The sequence below is a fragment of the Aethalodelphis obliquidens genome, unplaced genomic scaffold (assembly GCF_003676395.1).
Source record: "Aethalodelphis obliquidens isolate GAN/ISIS:26980383/991018 unplaced genomic scaffold, ASM367639v1 scaffold75, whole genome shotgun sequence".
Taxonomy (NCBI): Eukaryota; Metazoa; Chordata; class Mammalia; order Artiodactyla; family Delphinidae; genus Aethalodelphis; species Aethalodelphis obliquidens.
The window spans coordinates 3,053,360-3,078,097 of record NW_020838019.1 but is presented as its reverse complement, the minus strand read 5'-3'; the positions used below and the strand labels follow the sequence as shown (position 1 = coordinate 3,078,097).

Below are 24,738 nucleotides of genomic sequence, written 5' to 3'. Positions count from 1 at the left end.
AGCTTTTCTCAAAAATGTTGGGGTTAGCAGATGCAAACTATTATATATTGAGTGGATAAACAACAAGGTCCTACTTTATAGCACAGGGAACTATATTCAATATCCTGTGATAAACCATAATGGAGAAGAATATAAAAAAGAAAGTATATACATGTATACATATATATCACTTTGCTGAATCATTTTGCTGTACAGCAGAAATTAACATAACATTGTGAATCAACTATACTTCAATTGAAAAAGAAAAGAAGATTTTCTGTCTCCCCACTCCCAGCGCATGGTGCGGTCCTCCCCCAGGTCTCCTAGCGCATGGTGCGGTCCTCCCCCAGGTCTCCCAGCGCATGGTGCGGTCCTCCCCCAGGCCTCCCAGGCGCTTCACATGCTCTCTGCACTTCACTGATTTTACTGTTTACTCCTCTGTCTTCAGGACCGTATGGCCCAAGCCAGCAGGACCAGGCCTTCTTAACTACTGAGTCCCTGGCCCAGCCACAGGGCCTGGTGGGGCTCAGTAAATATGTGATATGATCAGAAGCAGAGGTGAGCTGAAGATCTGCTCTTTCCCCAATCCAAACTTGTGAAGGTCAGAGAGAATGTGGGCCGTGATGGATTTAAGGAACTGAGTGGTACAGTGGAGATAACTACTGGAGTGTTAGAATCACAAACGTCCTGGTCTGCATCGCCTGACCACTGCACCTGGCGAAGAGAGCTCCAGATTGGAGGTTGGAAAGGTGGCACCCCTCCTGGCTCCTCTGTGACGTCAGCAGGGCTGGGCTTCCCTCTCCCTGAGCACCTCCCTGCCTCTGGGTCTCCTAGTGAGTTGTGGAGAAAAAGCCGATGTAAAACTCCAGCCCGGCAGAAAAGGACCCAGCGGTCTTGATGAACCGTAAGGGGACTGCAGCAAGCCTGCCATTCAGTATAATTGGTGGGGGGAGAGCAAACGAATGAATGAATGGAATTGATAGTCACCTTGGAGTCAATCCTTCTTACCAGAAAGAACTCAGTCTTTGGCACCTTATTAGAAAACTGGGCTAGATCCAGCCTTGATCAGTGCATTTTAAGAAGGGTGTGGAAAGGACACTGGAGAAATAATCAAGTGGAATTATGTGACAGAAAACTGAAAAAACGAGTATGAAGTTGGAAAGGCCAAATGGTCATTGTCATATCACACAGCGGCTCTCAGTGATGTATCTGACGTTTAACTTCTCAGGGCCATTTCATCTGTGCATTTTTTCCTCAGTACACATCCTCCCTGAATATGAATATTTATTAGACAAAGGAGACTGACTTCTCCTCCCTTTCCACTGTGGCTCAAAGGAGAGAACATGGGCTCAAACGGCAGCAAGAGAGAGGCAGATTAGATAGGCAGAAGGACTTCCTGGAGGTGAGAACACTCAGTGCAGGAAAGACTCAGTGCAGTGACTCATGCAGACCACTGAGTCAGTGGGATGAAGTGAATGTCTCTGAAGATGGTTTTAGGTTTTGATTTTGAATGTGACAATACTGACAAAGTGCCTGACACTTGGTGATGCTCAGGAAATACCTTTCTTTCCCCTTTTAGAAGAGCTGGTTCTCCCCAAGAACAGGTATTTGCTGGAGAAAGGGACTATCATCTAATTGTTCACAGCTGGTGTCTTGAGATTCTAGCTGTGGGCTCTGTCCAAACATCGCCGGGGTGCCGTGCTCCGGGCACACGTCTCTGAGCTGCCCACAACCCTAAGGGGCTCTGCCTTCCCTTAGTGGTGACTTGAGTGGGTGCATGGGGGGATTGGAAACCTCCACACTTTTACTCTGACTCCCAAGGGCAGTGACTCTCAGTGGAGAGAGCCACTCACCTCAGAGGGGTCACTTTGGAGCCTCGAGATGGGGCATGGAGATTTAAAAAGCATATGGGGTGGGGGGCAGTGGAATCCCTGCCCTTTTCATATATGGAGGCAGAAAGTAAAACCTGGTTAGCGGGGCCCAGCTGGACCAGTGGCTACACCTCATCCCCTGCAGGTGTTCACTAGCCCTGGAGGGCTCAGGGGCCATTTAATTTTTGGACTTACCACGAAGGGCACGGGTTTGGAATCAGCAGCTTTTCAACAGGGTTTGACTCAACATCGATAGGCCCAGTTTTAAGGACCCCTCCTGGGGAAGCCGGGGCTGGGAAATCTGCTCCTCGTTCACCGTAGAAACTAGGGAAACAGCTCACACGTTTATCGAGCTCTTGTGTGTCAATGTCTGTGCTTCATGCTTCACATGGAAGCTCTCGTTTCCTCTTCTCAGCATCCCTGCTCAGCAGGTTCCATCATTAGCCCCATTTTACAGATGAGGAAACAAAGGCACAGAGAAGGGTGGTAACTTGCCAAAAGTCACACAGCTAGTAAGTGGGGCAGTTGGGATTTGAACTTACTTGAATGCTTACAGGGACCTCCATTGGCCGTTGCTGCATGAGAGGAAGGCAGCATCTCCAAACCGTCGGGCAGGATTTGCCGGGAGCTCCGTCAGGCAAGAACGGGAGACTACGGTGAGGACACTCTTCCCATCCCAGCCCTGCCGCTTCTCGCCTGTCTGACTCTGAGCCAGTTCCTTGCTCTCTGTGACTTCTCTGAGTAATCCTTGTTTACCTGGGTTGACAGAATCCTCTCCCTCCTGCTCTCCCAATCAGCTTCCCACCCTACACGCACGAGGGCCAGCTCCCTGCAGAGCCGTGTCCGCCACAGGAGGTAGTGGGGATGGCTGGGCAAGACCTGGGGTGTATGTGTCCCCAGCAGCCCCTCAATACTTTGTCCCTCCTGAAATCCCTCTGGAGGCTCTGGGCTCCCATGTCTCACTTCTTCTAAGACTTCCTTTCTAAGAAGGCTTTTCCAAGGAGTGTTCTTTGTGGGGTGGGGAGGAAACCTATAGTTTCTCCTGCGTTGGTTCTGACTTGGATGACGAGGACAAAACACTACGTCAGTGCAATGATCCAAGCAGTCTAACCTTGTTTCCTGATCGCTACTGTCGAAAGGGGACGCCCCAGGTCTGAAGAGCCAGGTGTGATGTGCCCGAGGGTGGCGTCTGATGGCCGAGGGTCCAACAGCGGAGGGGGCTTGAGGTGGCCGGGGAGAGGAGCTGTTTAGAGGGCTACACTGATGTTTTGGTTGAACACCTTTTCAGCATCTCTCTCTTCTTCCACCACGTGGGTGTGGATGTCCACGTTCATTCCTGCATCCTTGCACAGCTCGAGCAAAGTTCGAATGTTGTTCTTGGACAACCTCACGTATCTGTGCGAGACAAGGCCAAAGAGGTCAGCTGAGGGTGGAGTCACTGCAGGCGCAAACTTCATTGAAAAGAACTTAGAGTTAAAGAGCGACAGTGTGGGACCTCTGTAAGGGACTGGCCCTCCAGACATTTCTGGAGCTGACAGAGGTCTCATTAAAGACTGGGACACCCCACAGACTTGGTGGGTGTTTTTATCGGTATAACTCTTTTGGAAATCAATTTAGCAACATATATGCCAAGCACCTCCTGCCCCACCCCTCAAAAAACCAGGTTTATTATTTTTGACTCAGTAATTCCACTCAGGTCCTCAACTTATCCCGAGAAGAGAATTCAATGGAAGGAAAAGCTACATAAACAAAAGTGTTTATTTTGGGGTTATCAACAATAGGAAAATAGGAAATTCCATCAACAGAGGAACGGTCAAGCAAAAAATGGAATATCCATTTCAAGGACTCTTCTGCTAGTGTTAAAATGTCGTTAGGAAGAAGAAAATGCAATATGGCTGTGACGTTATTGCCAAATGGGGAGAAAACACCAGGATGCAAATTGTTAGGTGTTTTCTCTCATCACTGCCATGTGTGTATAATCTGAGTGAGGCCAAGGACTGGGGGAAATTCAGGACAGTGGTAATAAAGGCTGAGAAAACTGTAGGAATAGAGGTGAGTATTTTTAATAGTATTCAAACAATTACAATTTTCAATTAAAAAATTAAAACACTGATTTAAAATATTAGCTAAAGCCCCACCGTTCTGACTTGTACTGAAGAATAGGACTGATGCCATCTATGTGATTTAGACAGTATCTCTGCCATTATATCCCTTATTCCACCATCAACTTTGACCTTGCTCCCAGCTTTAGTATAAGGAGGGAGGCCCCCGATTCAGGCTGCATTCCGGTTGGTTAATTTGCTACAGATGGTGGGGGAGGAGCTGCATATTGATAGAACCTGGCTTTTCTACCCTTTGGGAATGGTCTCCCTACTCTTTCCTTTTTTTCTTCTTTCTTTTTTTTTTTTGGCCATACCTGTGGCCCGCAGGATCTTAGTTCCCCAGCCAGGGGTTGAACCCAGGCCCGTGGCAGTGAAAGCCTGAAATCCTAACCAGTAGGCCACCAGGGAACTTCCCTTCTCTTTGAAGATCTGTCCAGAGCTTCCCTGTTCTTACAGGCAGCTCAGACCTCACTCACCAGCCCCTATACCTGTACTACCTTTCCCCGACACAGCTCAGGTCAGCCCCACCCTTCCCTGACCAGCCCAGCCCCAGGGGACAATCTCACACAAATCTAGCTGTGGACGCTCACTAAGATGGCAAAGGACAATTTCATCATTTTCTTGGGTGTTTTTCTAATGGCTTGTTAATTGCCATCTCTCCAAATATGCTCTTCCCCTACCCTGCCCAAGTCTCTTTTGTCCCCACCATGGAGCCCAGGTAGGCTGTCTTTGGCCAGAGTCAATTAAAACCACTTTATCTATTTGAAACCCATAGCCAAAGTCATCCAGCTGTGGAGGTGGCTGAGCCAGAACCCCCTCTAGTGGAGGAGACTGCCTGTCCATCTTTCAGCCAGTTAGTCAGCCAGCAGAGCAGGACTGTGTGATGGGGCCCTCGGACGCCAGGCATCTGAGGCCGTCTGAAACCTACAGGCGAGTTCACTGCTGTGAACTCTACAAGGCTGACCACCTTAGTCTCTTGCCTTATTTCCTCCTTTGCCAGTTTCTGAGTGTTGTCAGTTACATCTTTACAGTAAAGGATAACATTGGGCTGGGGAGGGATGCTTGGATGTGGGGGCAGAAACCAAGCTGTCTGGTGTTGCTGAAAACCAGTGGGTCTTGATAAGTATGACAAAGAACAAGCAAGAAATGAGACCCCTTGGTAAGAGCAGTAAATACCAAATGGTTTCATACTTTGTTCATGGTCCCTTTGGAGTCTAAAACCCCAAACGTACAGCAGGTAGTCCTGGGAGTGGCGGCTATAGTCACCAGCAATTCAACACCATTAGTGTAAAGGAGCTTGGGGGAGTTTCCTGTTAAAAACAAGGCCACAAACAACTCATTCTTTCCTTTGTGAATAATATTCATGGTTTCTTTTGTGAAACAAAGAGAAATTTTAGGAAGGTTGTGTATGTGTCCAAAGGCGTGGCGTCAAAATGGCAGCACCTAAATGTCGTGTCCATTCAGGAGACGATCCTCTAGTGAGTGAGGCTGCTCAGAAACCCAACAGCTTCAGCCCTGGAGCAGCCCTCTGGGACTCAAAGACAGAGCCCGGACATGCTGCAGCCACCCTCCCTTGCTCTGGGCTCAGCCCAGGTGCATGAACCACAGACAGTCGTGAGCAAAGCCTGGTCTTGCAGAACGTGCCCAGCCCCACCTGCACAGGGCTGCTCGCCGGCAGCTCAGCACCTCCTCCGGCTTCAGCATCCTCACCAGCTCCATCCTGGGCTCACTGCCCTTCTCCATGAGGCTCTTACAGCTTACGCTCGTCTTGCCAACCCAATCTCGCAAGAGGGTTGACTTCGTGGGACAAAGATAGCATCCTGTAACATGGGTTCTATGATGCTTTGTTGATGGTGTGGCGTTGAGAGCTGAGTGGACTCTTGGGTGATTTCATCCTTGATGTCTAAGTCTGAAATTGGACAGATGTCACCAGGGAGTTAGATCCTGGTAGTGGTGAGCAGTAGGGTGGACAGGAAGGGGATGAGACCTGGAAGGCTGCAAGGGCTTCAAACATTAGAGATATGAGATCTTTTCAAGGCTTTGGCAGGTTCTCCTTCTTAGCATTTGTTTAATCCCCATTCATCTTTTTCTACCTCCTTTCCCCTCATCTCACAACTCATTCCCTTTCTCTCCTTTCATTCATTTCCTTCTCTCAATCTTCTCTCCCTCCCCAGAGAAAATTCACCTAAAGTAAACGTTAGCCTAAAGGGGGGTTAGGGGAAGGTATCAGAGGAGATCAACTTTGAGCTGGATTTTTAAAGGACAGGTAGTTTATCAGATGAAAAAGGGAGGAACAGCATGGGTGGACAGGAGGAACAGCGTGCACAAAGACACACATATGAAATGAAGTAGTGAGGGTCTCATGTTACCCAAATATGAGGTTTGTACTGAGGGAAATACTGTTGGGACTAGAGCTTGGAGACCTTAATTATTTTCTTGTTAAACATACTCCTCTGTATTTTACAGATTTTTACTTGTGCGAGTGGAATATTTTCTTTTCATTTCTATTTCTAACTGGTGTGACTAGTATAGAGAAAACACTACTGTTTAAATTTTTTTTTTCTGGTACACCAACAACCATACCAGATTTTATTATTATTATTATTTTTTTTTTGCGGTACGCGGGCCTCTCACTGTTGTGGCCTCTCCTGTTGCGGAGCACAGGCTCCGGACGCACAGGGTCAGCGGCCATGGCTCACGGGCCTAGCTGCTCTGCGGCATGTGGGATCTTCCCGGACCGGGGCACAAACCCGTGTCCCCTGCATCGGCAGGTGGATTCTCAACCACTGCACCACCAGGGAAGCCCAGATTTTATTATTTTTTGACTAGAATTTCTTGAGTTTTGTAGAAAGGCAATCGTATCAGGAGAAAAATGAAAATATATCCCTCCTAATATTTATAAAAATTATGTACTCTTCTTGACATGTTGCATTTGACAGACCCTCCAAAACAATGTCAATAATGATGATAGCAGTCATGCCTCATTTTGTTCCTGATTTTAATTAAAGTGATCCAGCATTTCATCATCTAGAATATTTGCCACTATTTTTGGAACATGTTTTATAATATTTAGCAGCTTTGCTCTTGGTTTACATAGAGTTTTTATTAGTCATAATTGCTTGATTCTATTTATTGCTTTTCTATCATCTACTGATCATATGGTTTTCCTTTAATTTCTTGATGTAATAAATTCTGTTATTAGATAGCTTGATATTGATTAACCGAACCATTCATAACCTGCTATAATAAATCCCACCTGGTCACGGTTTATTATTCATTTCATACGTGGATATATTTGCTATATTTTCATACATTAAGTCTGTTTGCTAAAATTTTTAAAATCATTTAAAAATCATCTATTATTGTGAGATTGGCCTGCTTTTTTGCCTAATCTTTTAAGTTTAAGGTTATGATGGCTTGTCAAATTAATGCACAAATGTCTGTATTTTATATGACCTGCAATAGTTGAAGTGACATTGGGATTATTTGCTTTTTAAATGTTAGGTAGAACTTGGTGTGAAATCATTTGTCCTGGTGCCATTTGTAGTGGGAAAATGTCTACCATCTTTCAATTTTTACCTCAGAAATTGCTCTATTCAACTTTTCTACTCTTTACTATGTCCATTTTGATAACTTATAGTCTGATAGGAAATTATTCATTTATGCTGGATTTTCAAATGTACTGTGTAGATGTGCATATAGTATTCTATTATAATTCATTTAATGTATTTCTTATCTTTGCTTATGCATCCCTTCTCATATAAAATCTTGTATATTTTTGACTCTTCTTTTGACAAGGCTCATGATAACTTCATACTGTTTGTCACTTGGTTTTTTAAAAAGCTAGCTTTGGATTTATCCTTTTAACTACTTTTAATCTTGTATTTCATTAATCTTAGCTGGTATTTAATGTATTAATTCTCTCTTTTTCATATTTCTTCTATATCATTAAATTAATAAAAGTGTTAATTTTTTTGTTTGTTTTATACAGACAAGACGACTACTTTTAGTTTTTGCTGTAAATTTTCTTCTGGGCATAGATTTCGCCTTCATCCCATGGATTTTGGTATGAAATAGACTTATTTTCAATAGTTTTTTCTTTGAAATAATGGTATTTTAGGAGTGTTTCTTAATTTCTGTTGAGATTATCTTTTAATTTTAATTCTAATTATTGCTTTAGGATACTGTAGGTGGCCCTAAAATCTTTACTATTGTGAATGTTAATGTTTTCTTTTGATGAATATGCAGATGATTTTTAGAAATATTCTTTGGCCACGGAAAAATGTGTGTTCTCTGTTCAACTATAAAGTTATGGTTTGTTAATTATATTGTTAGATTCTTCTAGGCACTTACTGTAATTGCCTCTTTGAGCTGTCTATTGGGTTCTGAAAGAGGTATTTTGCAGTCTCCTACTATAACTTTATTTTTGTCAGATTCTCTTTGCATTTCTAAATGTTTATCTATTTAACTACTATTTATTTTTGTTGTGTGTAGGTTTATTGTTATTATTTGTTCTCTTTAACATTTTAAAATATCCCTCTTTTACCCTGTTGTTTCTTTTAGCCTTAAATCCACCTCATATGTTTGCATTTCTTGTTATCTCTTTGCCTCTTTTTTTCATTCTTTCTATATCGCGTGATTTTAAGTGTGTATCTAGATTTTGATTTTTAAACCAATTATTTCCTAATTTGGTGCCTCTGCCCTCTTCTAGGGCATTTTCTATAGATGAATGGATAAATGGCTGAGAAAGTCCCTAAATATTTCTGAATTTGCAAATATCATTCATTCACCCCAACGGTAACTTATATACAGGCTGAGGATAGGATTATGAGATTATAATTCTTTGCTCTCAGTAGTCTATAGGTGTTCATTTCACTTCTACATTGATGCTAATTGGACTCTTTTTCCTTTGTAAGTAAGTTGTTCTTCCTGTAAGCTTGCAAGATTTCATAAATAAAATTCAGGAATTTTACCAGGATCTGTCTGGGGGAGTCTAGACCTTCTACAATGACATAAATGGAGGGACAGTGGCCTGGAGAGAAGCTTTGACTTGCCCCAGGTCTCATAATGAGTCAGTGGCTGAACTGGAATCTTTATGTCCAGCATGGCTCTCTAAACTGACAGCTGGCCCCTAATAGAATGACAGGGTCAGGTGGTGTTAGCAGTCTGTGCATGGTGGAAATTGGTCCTATGTTCCAGGAGAATCCTGAGCTACACATCTTCATTGACACAAATTGAAATCCCTTGGAGAAAGGGCCATAGCCTTTCCTGAGACATCTGATCCTCTTCTGGGTCAAGGTAGGTCTCACGTAGGAAAGAAGAGTAGTAATAGAAAGGGTAATGATAATTTTACATATTAGCTAACACTTATTGCATAACTTATGTGCCAGGCAGTGTTCTAAAGCCTTTCTAGGGAGGGGGGCAACTACAGTCTCACAACCATGTCACATCCATTGAACAAATGGGAAAGTGGAGGATTGGAGAGATTAAGTCATGTGCCCAAGATGCCATAGACAGTGGCGGATCCAGGAAAATGTGAACCCAGGTTGTCAGTGCCTTTTTCTGGGAGCCTGTCCTGGCTACCTTCTTGGACAAAATGTCCCATGTTCCTGAGTCCATGGCTGAACAGATAAGTTAAGATTTCTGGTGAGCTATGTTTGGGACTCCAGGGACTACTCTGTATTCATAGAGACAGAGTTGGTAACTGCCCTCCAACTCTCTGCATTAGGAATGCACCCTTGCCTGGCATGGACAGAATGCTCTGAGCATAGTGGGCAAGGAGAGAAAGCCAAATGAGTTCCATTTTCTTAGTCTAGATGCTCAGACTTTGTCAAGGTTTACTTTGGAAATGTGTTCTCAATGTTTTCCCAGCATCTTTTAGTGGCCCTTAGCCAGAGTCACCTTTTAAAAATTCAAATTTAACTTGGTAGCTTACTTCCTAAAAATTTTCAATGACTTGTCATTGCACTCAATCAGGTTTGTGCTTTGGAAAAGCCAATGTGAGACTTCTGCTTTCAGCCAAGATAGGGTAACAGGGACTGGATTTATCCTTCCATCTTAAGCAGCTATAAAGTGGGGCCTGATACATGAAACAGGCTTTTCCAGACATTGGACAACAGGTAATTCAGGGCAGTGGCCCTTGAGAAAGGGAAGAGGTGAGTCCCATGGGAGCCCCAGCTGAGAGCTGGGAGATGCTTCCAGGTTGCAGCACAGGGAGGGGAAAACCTAGATAGTATCTAGCAGTTTCCCTGAGTTGGGGAGAGAGAATAGACAATTTAAATGGGCCAAGGAAGCTAGAATTCGCAGGGCAGAGTAACAGGAGAAAACTGCATGGAGAGCTGCAGAGATCTGCAGAAGCTTCTCTCAGCTGAATACTAGTTATGCAGGAGAGGAAACTACATAGATAGAACTGGTAGACAAGAACACTAAAACAGCTATTATAACTGTATAGCTCTGTATGTTCAACAAAGCTTGAGCGTGCTAAGGCGAGACACAGAAGGTTGAAAATGACCCAAATTGAAATTCTAGACATGAAAACTACAATGTCTAGTATGAAAAATACATTGGGTGGGATTAATAGCAGAGTAGGTATGGTAGAAGGAAAAATCAGTGAATTTGAAGACATAGCGACAGACACTATACAAAATGAAACACAGAGAGAAAAGACTGGGGAAAAACCCTACTGAGTTGCAGAACTTCAAATATGTGTAATTGTGGTGCCTGAAGGAGAGGAGGAGAGTGGAGGAGTGAAAATATATTTGAAGAAATAATGGTCCAAAATTTTCCAAATATGATGGAAACTATAAACCAAGAATCTCAACAAACCCCAGACACAAACACAAGAAACATGAAGCAAATGACCTCAAAACACATCATAATCAAGATGCTTGAAAACTTCCAAAGAAGTCAGAGGAAAAAGATACGTTACAGGGAACACATAAAGAAAGATGACAGCCAACTTCTCACTGGTGACAATGCAAGCTAGAAGGCAGAGCACAACTTTAAAGCATTGAAGAAAAAAGCTTGTCAGTCTAGAATTCTACACTCAGCAAAAGTACCTTTCAGAAACAAAAGTGAAATAAAGACCTTTTCAGATATATAAAAGCTGAAGGAATTTGTCATCAACAAGCCCACACCATAAGAATTATTGAAGGAAGACCTTTAGGCAGAAGGAAATGACTCCAGGCAGAAGGCTGGACCTGTGTAAAGCAATGAAGAGCACTAGAGATGTTAACTATGGATAAACACTGAAGTCTTTCTAAAAGATATTTGCTTAAAGCAAGAGTAATAACAGTGTATTGTGGGGTTTATAATAACTTATGGAGAAATACAATGAATGGCAACAATAGCCTGAGGGTTGGGAGAGGAGAAATGGAAGTATACTCTTGTAAGTTCCTTATGTTCTACGTGAGTGATACAGCCTATGAGGTGAAGGGAGGCTGTGATATGTCAAAGATGAATCCTGTCAGCCCTAAAGCAACTACTAAGATAGCACAACAAAGAGTTATAGTTCACAAGCCAACAAAGAAGATAAAATGGAATCACAAAAACTACTCAGCCCAAAAGAAGGCAGAAAAACAGGACGGGGAGGGCAAAGAATAGATGGAATAAATTAGAAACAAATACCAACATGGTAGGTTTAAACTCAACCATATCAATGATTACATTCAGTGTAAATGGTCTAAATACCCCAATGGGAAGATTGAAATTGTCAGACTGGATTGAAAGTAATGCAAGGCCCAATCGTCTGCTGCCTCTAAGAAACTCCCTTTAAATATAAAGACCCAAATAAATTAGAAAGGCCAGTTTGGTAGCCATAGAGGAGGAAAGCTATTGGAGGTTCTTAGGGTCGGGGTTCAACTTAAATAATAGTAGTTAAAGTGGAGAGGAAGTGAAAGGCATGAAAGGTATGGAGGAGGTACAATCTCCAGGACCCAGTAACGGGTCATAAAGGGTCGTGGAGGGAGACAACTTCTGACTTGGGTCACTGTGCTGGGCCAGTGCTAGCCCGTGCGATGGCCCCTGTGAAGGGGAGGCATGGGGGTTTGCGGAGCCTGAGGGACATCCAAGCTAACACTGGGAGCAGGCATGTAGATGGAACTCAGGAGAAAAGGCTGTCTGGAGATTTGAATTTGGAATTCACTAGACAGTGGTTAAAGCCACTCCTTTGGATAGAATCAGCCAGGAAACCTGTATAATGGGATGAGAATGGCAGTACTGATCAGTGGGGAATTCAGAGGGGAAATTTAGGTCTGGGAAGGGGGAAAGAAGGGAAGGTTGGTTAGCAGCAAGTTAGAAATATACGAGGTTAATAAATTTAAGTGGAGATTATGTGCGGGTCAGAGAAGCCTTAATGGAATCAGATGAAGCAGGGGAAAGAAGCCCACCAAATGGGAATATTTTGCATCCTTTATTCACAGAAGTGAGGTGACCCAAGACTGCAGCTTCAGCTTAGCCATATGGATCTCTCTTTTTTTTTTTTTTTTCCTGCGGTACGCGGGCCTCTCACTGTTGTGGCTTCTCTCGTTGCGGAGCACAGGCTCCGGACGCGCAGGCTCAGCAGCCATGGCTCACGGGCCCAGCCGCTCCACAGCATGTGGGATCTTCCCGGACAGGGGCACGAACCCGGGACCCCTGCATCGGCAGGCGGACTCTCAACCACTGCGCCACCAGGGGAGCCCCCATTTGGATCTCTTGCTGCCTTGCGTCTGGGTTGGGCTGACCTAGAGGCTGTATTGGGAGGGGGGCAAGGAGTCAACATGTATGGTGAGCCCTCAGAGGGGACCAGGACAGGGTGGTGAAAGAGGAAAGAAAGTAGAAGAAAGCGTGCTCAGGGAGCTCAAGGGGGGAGAGGCAATGGAGGAGAAGGGAGTGGCAGAGGCTGTGGCATCCTGAATGTGCCACATGGTAATCAGTGGAGGGCCAGGGGCATTTCAGCAGTTTAAAGGGAGTGAGTGGGAGTTTTTGTGAAAATTAGGTGAGGTGACAAAGGCGAAACAGTCTGCTCTGAAAAGCAAAAGTATTCCACACGAGTGTTGTCACTGTTGTTCCTATTAGCTTCGGTGCTCCGGAGCCAGGGACAGTTAATATCATTCGTTCAGAGCACTCACAGTGTTTTGCAGATCCTGATTTTGTGGCCATCACAACACTGGAAGCACAGAAGAGCAGAAGTGGTTGTGATTGCACAGGCTGAGCTGTCACATTCCAGTCCCGAAGGTGGTGGGGAATGTTCGATGGTCCTGCCCACCAGGTCACACAGAACCATGACGTGGAGAGTGGAAAGAGCTTACTCTTCCGACAGGGAACTTGGGACACACAGGGGATCTGGTTCTTGAAAATGACGGTAATGATCTGCGTGCGGAGTGGGGCTGAGGGAGGTTAGAAACAGATGTTCTGGTCTAGAATACTTTTCCTTGATCTACACTTATCCCCTCTTAGACTCCTGCTTTAGCCCTTAACTGCCTCTACGCCCTTCCTAGAGGCTGCACTCCCAAACCAGATCCTGCTCACTCATTTCAGGCTTCCTGACAGCCTTCACAGTAAGTTCCCCTTGCTGTGCCCAGGCTCAACCCTGACTCAGTCCTGGGTGCCACACCTGGATGCGCAGGTGGTTCCTGGATGTCTCTGAACAGCTGCTGCACTTGAGGGGCGTGAGCACCTGCTGACCCCCAGTGGCCATTTGTTGTATTACATTAGGAGAGGGAAGACTGCTCTCCAGCAGGGTGGTTTTGTGTGAGACAGGGCTGGGCAGAGGCAGGGGGAACTGCAGAAGACCAAATAGCTGGCGAGTCAGCCTGCCATGCTGGCATCCTTGTTCAGTGAAATGAAAAAAATGAATCGACTTGCATGAGAGTTTCTCTTAGGGAAGGAACTGCCTTTGTTTAGGAAAATATCTTGATAGATTACATTGAGTGTGGAATGAGACAGTGAAACAAAGGAAACAAGGTGATCTCTTGATGTAAGTAGCCAATGGGAATGTGCGGGGCAAGGAAGGCAGAGGATGGAATGGAGGGGAGAGGAAAGAGGGAAGAGGGAGAGCTGGGCAGAACCAGGACTAGAGTGAGACAAACGAGGTACCCAGGGGACAAAATTTAAGGAGGTGCTTGCTCTCAGGCTCATGAAAGTGCAGGGTTGGCACCTGAGAGAGGGCACCTCCTTAAATCTTGTGACTTGGGTGCTTGGGGTTGAGGAAAACATCTGGAGGCCACCCCTGCAGGAAATGTAGCCAGAGAAATCTCCTGATGGCAGGGACAAGGACTTTGAAGAACAAGAGGGGATTGTAATCAACTTCTAATACGTTTGCTGTGAAGTCTGTGATGTAATTATTTCCCTTTGCTGCCCGGAACCTTCAGTAAAGTCTGCTTATACATGAAGGCTTCATGTGAAAGGTTTGGGGAGAAGTGAAGGAAATGTGTTCTGTGTTTGGGTTGGCAGAGAGCAGGGAGCAGGGAACAGCCGCTGGAAGAGAGACCTACAGATACTCAGGGTCCCAGCAGGACCAGGACACAGAGTGACGGGAAACTTGGGGAAGGTGTGGGGCTTCCCATAGGACATAAGTCAATCTCTTTCTACTTTTTAAATAAACTTTTTACTTTGGAGTACTTTAAGATTTACAGAAGAGTTGCAAAGATGGTACAGAGAGTTCCTATACACCCTTCACTAAGTTTCCCCTAATGTTAACATCTTACATAAGCAGGGAACAAGCAATTAACATGGGCACATTACAGAGCTTTTCTGGGTCTCACCAGTTTTTCCACTGAAGAGTTATTTTAGGATTCAGTCCAGGATCCTGCCTTGAATTTAGAGCCAATCATATTTAATTCTGACTGGCAAGTAACTACAGTTTGGTTACAATGACTTTTTCAATGAAAAAGAAAAAAAGAGCTTTTCTTGGGCACAATGGGGGAAGTTTGTACAGGAGAACGAGCCCTTGCTTGAAGGCTGTTGCCCCTCTTTCTTTGGGCTAATTGGAATCCCTTCCAGATTTCTTTTTTACCATATGCCTCCATCCCAAGGGGGCAGGCACAATAAATGCATCTGTTTTTCCAACACAGCCCACCAGAGAACGTTAGCAAAATGTTTACTTAGAAATAACCATTTGCTAACATTTATTGAGCACCTACTCTGTATCAGGCTAAGTATGTTCCGTGCCTCAACCCACAACTATACTGTGAGGCAGGTCATGTTATGTTTCATTTTATGGATGTGAAAACTAGACCCCAGAGTTGGAGTGGCTTGGGATTGTGTAACATCTCATATACAATTGTTATCTATTGGTGGGGCTGGGATTTGAACTCAGGCAGTCTTGGCAATCGGTATCTGGCATAACCCAAGCCCACCTCTTCTTGGGTGCAAGCATCACCTGGCAGATTTCAAGCCAGCAGGTATGGTACCTTCTGTAGCACCTTGACATTGTCACAGTATCTAAACTAATTAGATCATTTGGACATGAGGTTGATGTCACCAAAATGGCTTCAGGAACCTGGGGGACATTATACTGGCTTCCTGAGAAGAGAACACCCTGGTGCCAGCTGAGCCTTGACATCTGCTCGCCTCCTGTCCAGGTCACACCCCCTTGCGCTGTGATTCTCCAGTCACGTGGGGCTCCTGCATACGCAGAGGTTGGGTTGACATGGATGGTGCTGCCCTAAGGATGCTGTGAGCTTTTGGTCCCTCTGATAGGAGGACAGTTATGAGGACAGTTCTGGCATCCGGACCAAGGTGCTTCCCTTACCAGATTTCCTAGCTGCATCCTTGGGGTGGTTGCCCGGGGTCATGCTGCTGAGGCGTTTTCCCTTTGCTTCCACTCCCTAGAGCCTTCGGTATAGGGCGGAGGCTTCCCCGTCCTTTCTGGAGCTTTGCCCTGAGGCCTGGGAGGGGAGCTGGAGAGACATTACAGGCTAGAGAACAGGGATCTGGCTCCGCCTCCTTCATTCCTGAAATGAACAAGTTCAAGGGCTTGCTGAAAGGCAGGCGAGGGGGCCTAAGGAGAGTCCTGCTCTGGGTGCTGGGACACTGGGACAGGGATGCACACTGGTGTCTGCTCACCAGCGCCTCCCTTCTGTCCCTATAGCTCAGAGGGAGGCCACGAGGGACCTTGGAAACCACAGCCTTCGCTGGAGGTCTCCTCTTTCCAGTGGCACTCCTGAGTGATTTAGGGGAGGGAGGTGGCACCCGGGAAGAATGAACTCTACCACAGGGGTGCAAGTCTTCCCACCGGGGTATGCAGAGTGTTGGGTGGGGGCTGGATGGGTGGAGGGGGCAGGTCATCCATTTGGGCGCTAGTGTGGGGCAGGAGTGAATTTTAGAGCTTTAAATTTTAAAAAAAGTAGCCGATCCCACGCAGGAGCAGAGTGGGTGCCCCTCCTTCACGTGGAGACAGTGGTGGGGCTGTGTCACCTGCTTAGAGAATGCCACCTGGTGGTTCCCTCCCTGCTGTTTCTGGACATTTTTGCCTTTCTTTTCTTCCTTCACAGGTGCTGCAGAGAGTGTCACCACCTTGGGTTTGTTCTTCTGAAAGAACAGGGAGAAAAACCCAGTGGCTGGCCCACTGGGCACAGACCAGCCCTGCACCCTGCAGAGTGGAAGGTGCCACCCAGCTTTCGCACCCACTCTGACACTCCCTTTCCCCCTCGCAGCCCCTCTGCCTCCTGACGCACCCGGTGTCCATATCACACCGCCCCCAGGATGGCCTTCCAACCCCAGGTCTGGCTGTCCCTGTCCACCTCAAAATCCATCACTATCGCCCTCCACGTGAGGGCCCCATGCCCCAGCCTGGTAGGTATTCCTTCTGGCCCTCAGATGGCCTCTCTCCCTGCCACTTCCCTACCGTGACCTCCAGTCTTTAAGCCCAGCCAGGGCTGCTCCCTCTGCCCAGAACCCCTCCTCTCCTTGCCCCACTCCCACCCCGTCTTGTCCTCCCAGAGCTGTGATCACAAGGCCTCCTGCCTTTCTATTTCCCTGGGTGTTCCTGTCTGCCTGCTGGGAAAGGAAGGTCAGGCACATGCACGTCCATTCAGAGCACGTGTGCTCGGCCCGAAAGCAGCCACCAGGAGCACCCAGGGAAAGAGTAAGGCTCATTAGGGAGCGGCAGGGTCCATCGGGGGAGGAGCCCACAGACGCACATCCAGGCCCATGTCTAAGGGGTGCGCATGGGGTGCTGGAGCATCGTGGGGAAGCTGAATCATCTAGGTCTCCTCTTCGGGTGTGCCGTAGGGTGTCGGGGTCATGGGGTGACGGCTGGGACTGGTCTCCAGGGCTGACGGCCCGGCTTGCAATCCTGCTCTAGGGCTGAGTGTCTGAGCAACCTTGGGCAAGGGACGGCTCTCTCTGAGGACGGGGACGGATAGCAGAACCTACTGCATAGGGTCATAGTGGGAAATACATGAATCACTGCACAGAAGTGTTAAGCCCTCCATGAATGTTAGCCACACTGTATGGGCGGAAGGAGGGTTTGGATAAGCCATCTGGATGTGTGGAGGGAAGCTGTCCAAGGTCCTGCTTGAGGCCATCAAAGGACGGGGTGCTAAGCAACTTCGGGGTTTTGTTTGGAGCTTTGCCAGGGCTGATGCTGCAGGGTGATTAGAGAGAGACTAAGGCCGGCTCCCCCGCGGGTGACCCACCTCCCACCTTCTCCTCTCAACCCTCAGCCTCTCCTCAAGAGTCACCTGAGTAGCTACCAGCCCCCATTTTTGGAGGAAACTGAGTGGAATGGATGTGGTGATACCACAGACCCGAGGAAACTGCAATAGCCACGATTCAGTGGCCCCTGTGGCTGAGACTTTGAGACTTCAGGGGTCTTCATGGATGGCAAATGGATAACAAGGCGCACAGCCCTCTGGGTAGCTCCATAATCGTGCTGAAGTGGAGAAAAGCCTGGATTGCCAGGAGAAGGGAGAGGAGGCTGCGGACAGCACCCCTCCAACCGTCTTCACTAAAGGGTCCCCCGCCACCTGCCATACGAGACCTGCCACGGGAGCATCACCCTCTCTCTCAGGAGCGTCTTTCAAAATACAAATGTTTCTGGCGAGGGTAATGATGCTTGAAGGTTTAACTGTATCTTCAGATTAAATTGTTCCCTCCCTGGGTCCAAACTTATTTACAATAAAAGCCACATATAAGGTAAAGCTGTGAAAACATTATTAGAGTATAATCTTATGAGAAATATCATATGATATCGCCTATATGTGGAATCTAAAAAAATGGTACAAATGAACTTACTTTACAAAAACGAAGTAGGGTCACAGATGTAGAAAACAAGCTTATGGTTATCGGGGGGGAAGGGTGGGGGAGGGATAAATTGGAAGATTGGGATTGACATATACATGCTACTGTATATAAAATAGATTACTAATAGGAACCTGCTATATAGCACAGGGAACTCTAGTTAATACTCTGTAATGGCCAATATGGGAAAAGAATGTAAAAAAAAGAGTGGATATATGTATATGTATAACTGATTCACTTTGCTGTACTCCTGGAAATAATACAACATTGTAAATCAATTATACTCCAATAAAAATTTACAAAAAAGGAATATAATCTTAGTATGAAGAGATGGGATCAAACATATTCATCATAGAACTGATTTCTGCGAATGAGTTCTGAGAGGCCCAAAAATGGGGGGAAGGGGGAGGGTAGGTAAATCACTAACGCCTTAGAGTAAAATACGTTTGTCAGGTGTGTTTACGCGTATCTGATGGAACTGGCACTCCAGATCTCTCTGACTATAATTGACAAGTAAGCACATAACCAGAACAGGAGCTCCTCTGAAAGGCAGGGGCCACTGAACCGGGTGAAGCAGGAGAAGGGGAGGTGGTGATGGTGCATGGGCCTGACAGCCCACGAGCTTGGAAACTGGAGAAATCTGAGGTTGAGCCCTGGCTCGGCCCCTCACTAGCTCTGTGAGCTCAAGCAAATGATTCCTCTTCATCTCAGCTTCTTATCCTTCAGCTGGTGGTAAGAATGGTGCCTACCTTGTAGCCTTGCTGGGAGCAGTTGACCAGACAACTCACTGCAGTAAGCACAGGGCCTGGCACACAGGAAACACTTAATAAAAGTTATCATTGTTCTTAGTAATGCCGTTTTCACCCATTTTTCTCTGGGAGTCAGGGCAGTGAATATTAGGTGGCATCCCCTGCAGAGGAGACCACTTTCCAAGGACATGGCTTCATTTTGTGTAGACGATGGGCCCAGAGGGGAACTCTGGGGGAAACTGGGGCAAAATTGGTTGTCATAGTTCCTGGAGAAAGAGGAAAGGGTGGTGCCACAGACTGAATGTTTGTGTCCCCCTAAATTCCTGTGCTGAAATCCTAACTCCTTACGTGATGGTGTCAGGAGGTGGGGACTTCAGGAGGTTGTTATGTCATGAGGGTGGAGCCCTCATAAATGGGACTAGGGCCTTAAAAAAGGGCCCCAGAGAGCTCTCCTGACTCTTCCTCTTTATCAGGATATAGCAAGGAGGCAGCCGTCTATGAACCATGAAGCAGGTCTTCATCAGACACCAAATCTGCTGGCACCTTGATCTGTAAGAAAGAAATGTCTGTTGTTTCTAAACCACCTGGTCTATGGTATTTGGTTGTAGCAGCCCAAATGGACTAAGACAGGAGGTTACAACTAGTTCTAATGCAGGATAGAAAGGAAGAGGTATGTTAGCAGGAGTCCCAGTGGAGATAGTGGAGGTGGAGAATGCCCTCTGACCCTGGGACCATCATGTGGATATGGAAGTGCCTGGGGACAGTGGGAGGACCCATTCTGAGATCATCAAGACACTAGACGCTATTGCCTCTCAGCCCTTCTCCAACACTGACCAAGATGGCTTTAAGGTCTCTTCACCTCGACTAAACTAGGTAGGTTTCTTCCTGACTCTAGGACCTTGACCTCCCTTTTCCTAGAACAATTCCTTTAGACAATTTACACCTGTAAATTCTTTCTCTGCCCCTTTGAGATGTAAATCTTCTCCCAGCCTCTTGCCCAGCTTTATAATCCAGGAATGTTTTTCTCCAGAGCTTGGGAGCCATCCCTTTGAAATGCAATCATCAGGAAGGATAGCATTCCCACCTCCCAGTCTCTGTGGGAGGGTAGGAGCCTAACTACATAGGGATAATTAGCCCACAAGGGTGGCCTGATCACAGTGACAATCTCTCCCCATGTCCTCCGGTGCTTTTCTACTGGCTCACCCCAGTGCTGCAAACCCTCCCCTCACCCCATCACATCATGCAGTAGTAGTCTCGAATGAAGCCTTCCTTGCAGGTTTTCTTTGACAGTAAGTACACACCTGGAGAGCTTGCTTCTTCTTCCCCTGCCTCCGCTCCAGCCACTCCAACACCCGCGCGAGGTCTGACATCTGCCTCTCCTCGGCCGTCCTCCACACATGCTTCCTCTCTGTGGGCAGGGAATCCTTCAAGTCCTCTGATTGCTCTGTCTTCATGGAGCCTTGGTCATGCCTTGGGCGGAAAGGTGGCACACTCTTGCTTTGTTGAACCCTCTGCCTCTGGTTGCTGGCCTGGATGACTCAGATGGTAGGGTTTTGTCCCCTAGATGTGAACATAAATGTGAACATAAAGGGCAGCGTTAGGCCAGAGCCGGGATATTAACCTTCAAGGGTAGGAGATCCAGAGGGTGATTGGGAGGTCACTGTCAGGCTGTGCATGGGGGTCAGAGTGGAGCAAGACACTGGTTTCCCCTCATGGCCACTGTCCCTCTTTAGGCACTGTCCATCACTTGGACTCTGCCACAGCCTCCTTTACGGGCTCTCCACCTCCATTTCTACAGAGATCTTATTAAAACAAAGCTCAGCTCACATATCTCCTCTTCTCCAAAACCTTCAATGACTCCTTGTAGCTTATAAAAAAAAAATCTAAAATTTCTTAGTCTGGTAGGCTTTCCACAATGTGCTCTAATTAGAATGAAGATTTGTATAGCCTTAATTAGTTTTATAGTCATTGAACAGATAGTTATCAGATGCCTACTATGTGCCAGACATGGTGCTGGAGATACAACACAAGATGAAAACATAGTCAGACCTTCTAAAACTTATGGACTAGTGGGAAAGACAAAACAGCAGTCAAATAATTACCCTGTGAATCCATAATGACAAATGAAGGTGAGTGCTCTGAAGGAAAGGAATATAATCCTAAGAACTAAACAAAACAAAAGAACTAGACTTGGATGGGTAATGAGTAGATCTCACTTAGGGAGTGGCTGGAGTTAAAGGGTAAGCTGGTCTCAGTGGGGCTCTGGACCAGGGGCACAAGCATGTGCAAAGGCCCTGTGGCAGGATGGAAGCAGGGAACACTTGAGGAATAGCAGAAGGCCAAGGTGGCTAGTGTACTCGGTAACGAGAAATGATGCTGGAGAGGTGGGCAGAGGCCGGACCAGAGAGCACCTTGGAGATCACAGGTTTGCTGAGACTGGGAAGGAAAGGGAAGCAAAGGGAAAACAATAAAGGGAATCAAACATAAGGGAGGGAGTGACACGATCAAGCTTCCTTTTTTGTTTTTATTGATGGAAACTATATGCAGAAGTGTGCCAGAATCACAAGTAACTAATGCTCCAGAAATTCCCCCTTATGGCCCCTGCTAGTCACTACCTCCCTCCAAAGGTAAGCAGTACTCTGACTTCTAATTTCATAGATTTCTTTTGTCTGTTGGAGTTTTATATAAATAGAATCATACACATGTAGTCTTTTGTATCTGGCTTCATTTGTTTTACAATATATTTGCAGGATTTTAGCAATGAATTCTTTAGTCTTTGTAGAAATGCTTTTATTTTTGCCTTCATTTCTGAAGAAAAATTTGCTGGATAATAGAATTTTTGGTTAACCATTTTTTTCAGCACTTTGATGTGTTATTTCATTCTCTTCTGCCTTTCGTTGTTTTATGTGGGAAGTCGGCTGTTAATCATATTGTTACTCTCCTGCATATAAGTCATTTTTCTCTTGCAGACTTTTCTCTTTCAAATGTCTGCTATGATGAGTCTAGGTGTGAATCTCTTTGTATTTATCCCACTTGAGATTTGTTGAAATTTTTGGATATGTATTTAATGTCTTTAAATACATTAAATTCTGGAAGACGTTGGCCATTATTTTTTCCATTATTTTTTTCCTGCCCTTCTCTCTATTTCTGGACTCCCGTTATACATCTGTTGGCAGGTTTAATGCTGTCCCTCTGGTCTCTAAAGCTTTGTTCATTTTTCTTCATTTATTCTCTTCTCTGTTCTTCAGATTGGATAATTTCTATCAGTCTATCTTCAGGTTCAATCTTCTTTCCTCTGCCATATATAATCTGATGTTGAGCCTTTCTAGTATAATTTTCATTTCAATTGTACTGTTCAAGCCCAGAATATCCCCTTTTGAAAAATAATTTCTTTCTCCTTATTCAGAATCTCTCTTTGTTGATTCATTGTTGTCATGCTTTCATTTAAAATTTCAAACATAGTTTACTTTAGTTCTTTGACCATATTTTAATAGGTATTTAAAGTCTTTCAATTCAACATCTGGGAACACTCAGTTTCTATTGACAGCCGTTTTTCTGAGTATGTGTCATACTTTCCTGTTTCTTTGTATAACTTGTAATTTCTTTTTGTTGACAATTGGACATTAAAAAATATAGTAGTAACTTTGGATTCTGATTCACCCCTCTGCCCTCAAGGTTTATTGTTACTGTTTTTTCATTTGTTTATTTTTAAAGTAACTTCTTCAGGCTCTGTGAATCAGACAATCCCTGTCTGGGAATCTGGGAATCCTGTCTTCCCTATGGTATGAAGCTGCTGAAGTTCTGATTAAATTTTTTATATTCTTGTTTATATATTTAAGTCTAGCTTCCTAAGCATTGTCTCTGTGTCTACACCTGCATATCAGATTGGACAGAGATTGTGCTCAAACACCTCAATTATCTGTCCTCTGCTGATTAGTCTGTGTGTGGGTAGGGGAACTGTATCAATTATCATGTTGCTACATGACAGATCATCCCAAAGTTTAGTGGCTTAAAACAAAAGCATTTTCTACCACACAGTTTTTCTGGGTCAGGATTTTGAGTGTGCTTTAGCTGGGTCCTCTGACTCAAGCTAAAATCAAGCTGCTGGCCAGGTTGATTGGCCCAAAATGCTTGACTGGGAAAGGATGTACTTCAAAGCTCCTCATCTGGTTGTTGGCAGAACTGGGTTCCTTGCAGTCCATTGAACTGAGTTCTTTCTTTGCTGGCTGTTGGCAGAAGGCCACCCTCAGTTCTCTGTGACATGTGCCTCTCCATAGGGAAGCTTACAACATGGCAGCTTGCTTCATCAGAACAGCAAGGGAGAAGAACTAAAGAGAGAATGAGAGCAAGAAAGAAGTCCGTCCTTTATAACCTAAACTTGGAAGTGACATCTATCACTTCTGCCATGTTCTATTTATTAGAAGCAAGTCCCTATGTCCAGACAACACCCAAAGGAAGGATTACACAGGGCAGTAATCCTAGAGGTGAGGATCATTGGGAACCATTTTAGAAGCTGCCTATCCCAGGAGCACATTCAAAATTCAGGCCATTTGCACACGGTCCTTATCATTTACTTTCTACTGGGCTCTTTCTTGTCTCCTTTACACACATTCACAGCCTCAGGGCTGGCCAGGAGCCTGTGGCTTGATTGAGCCCTTTCTAGTTTCTGTGGTGCATGCATGCAGCTTTGGCCAGAAATATATATGCCCAAACACAACGGCAACATTCGTCCAGTGGAGTTGTTGGCCTACCTGCTTTTCTGACTTGGAGATTTTCACTTAAACCAACAAGGCTGCCAAGAGTGGGTGCTGCTCTCTGATCCAAATCCAGTGAGCCCCCTTTAACCAAACCAGAGAAACTGCCCCACCTTGGTGGACCCTCCCTTCGGACTGAACTGGGAGGAGGGGAATGGGAGCCGCCTGCGGCTAGAGTGCCATAGATTCTCGCTGTTATTGCCCAAATTTCCAGTTTCCAAGCACAAGTGCTGCTCCAATTGTTGTTGATGTCCAGAGTTGGTTGATGTCCAGAGTGCTATGGTTGTTTTGATCAATTTTGCTCAGCTTTATAATTGTGTTTTGGGGAGAGGATTTACCATATTCTCACTCAGCCGGAGGCAGAAGTCCCCTGCCAATGCACACTTTACGTAACACATTTTGGAAGACCCCCTTTGCTATCTTGCAATAAAATACACATATTTAAAAAAATTACTATAATCCTCCAAACAACAACAAAAAAAGAGAAATTAAAAAAATATAGTCTTCCTTTGGGTGTATGTCAATATTTTAATGTGTGGTCTCAACTAAAATAGAAGATGTGTCTCCCCAATTTTCCAAACACCTCTGAGGGCATGGTACAACTCCACTGAAAACCAATGAAATAATCTATTGTAATCAATCAAGAATGGTTAGGATGGGTGGAAGCAGGCAGAGTACAGTCACATAGTCTGTCCCCATTCAGCAGGGGCTGTGGGCTGGGGAGGCAATGGTAAGTAGGCATCAGTACAGTGAGCAGGTGAGTGAATGAGCAAGTGAGTGAATGGACAATACCTGGCGCCTAATCTCAGGCTTCTTCATCCTAGGTTTCTCTTCCCCGAATCTTCAGTAGAGGTCACATGTTTCTAGAAGCCCTATTCTGAGGTTGAAACTGGGGTAGCAGAACTCTACTCTTGTGAACATAAGTATTAGTGCTCTAGGTCATCTGACAGCCATCACTGTCATTTTGAGAGACCAGAGGCCAGGCCACCCAGGTCGCAGACGATCATCTCACGGGACAGGAGGGTGTTCGAATCAAGGAACGTTTACACATGTGTCT

The 24,738-nt window shown here is 45.5% G+C and overlaps 1 protein-coding gene across 1 annotated transcript; it reads right to left on the bottom strand.

The window, feature by feature from the left end:
- Window positions 1–3,097: 3,097 nt before the first annotated feature.
- CUNH16orf78 (chromosome unknown C16orf78 homolog) lies at window positions 3,098–20,381 on the bottom strand. The gene is given in 6 exon segments (XM_027092195.1): window positions 3,098–3,245; window positions 5,625–5,760; window positions 5,763–5,861; window positions 15,687–15,822; window positions 16,352–16,465; window positions 20,229–20,381. Coding segments are annotated over 6 exon segments (786 nt in total).
- Window positions 20,382–24,738: the final 4,357 nt, after the last annotated feature.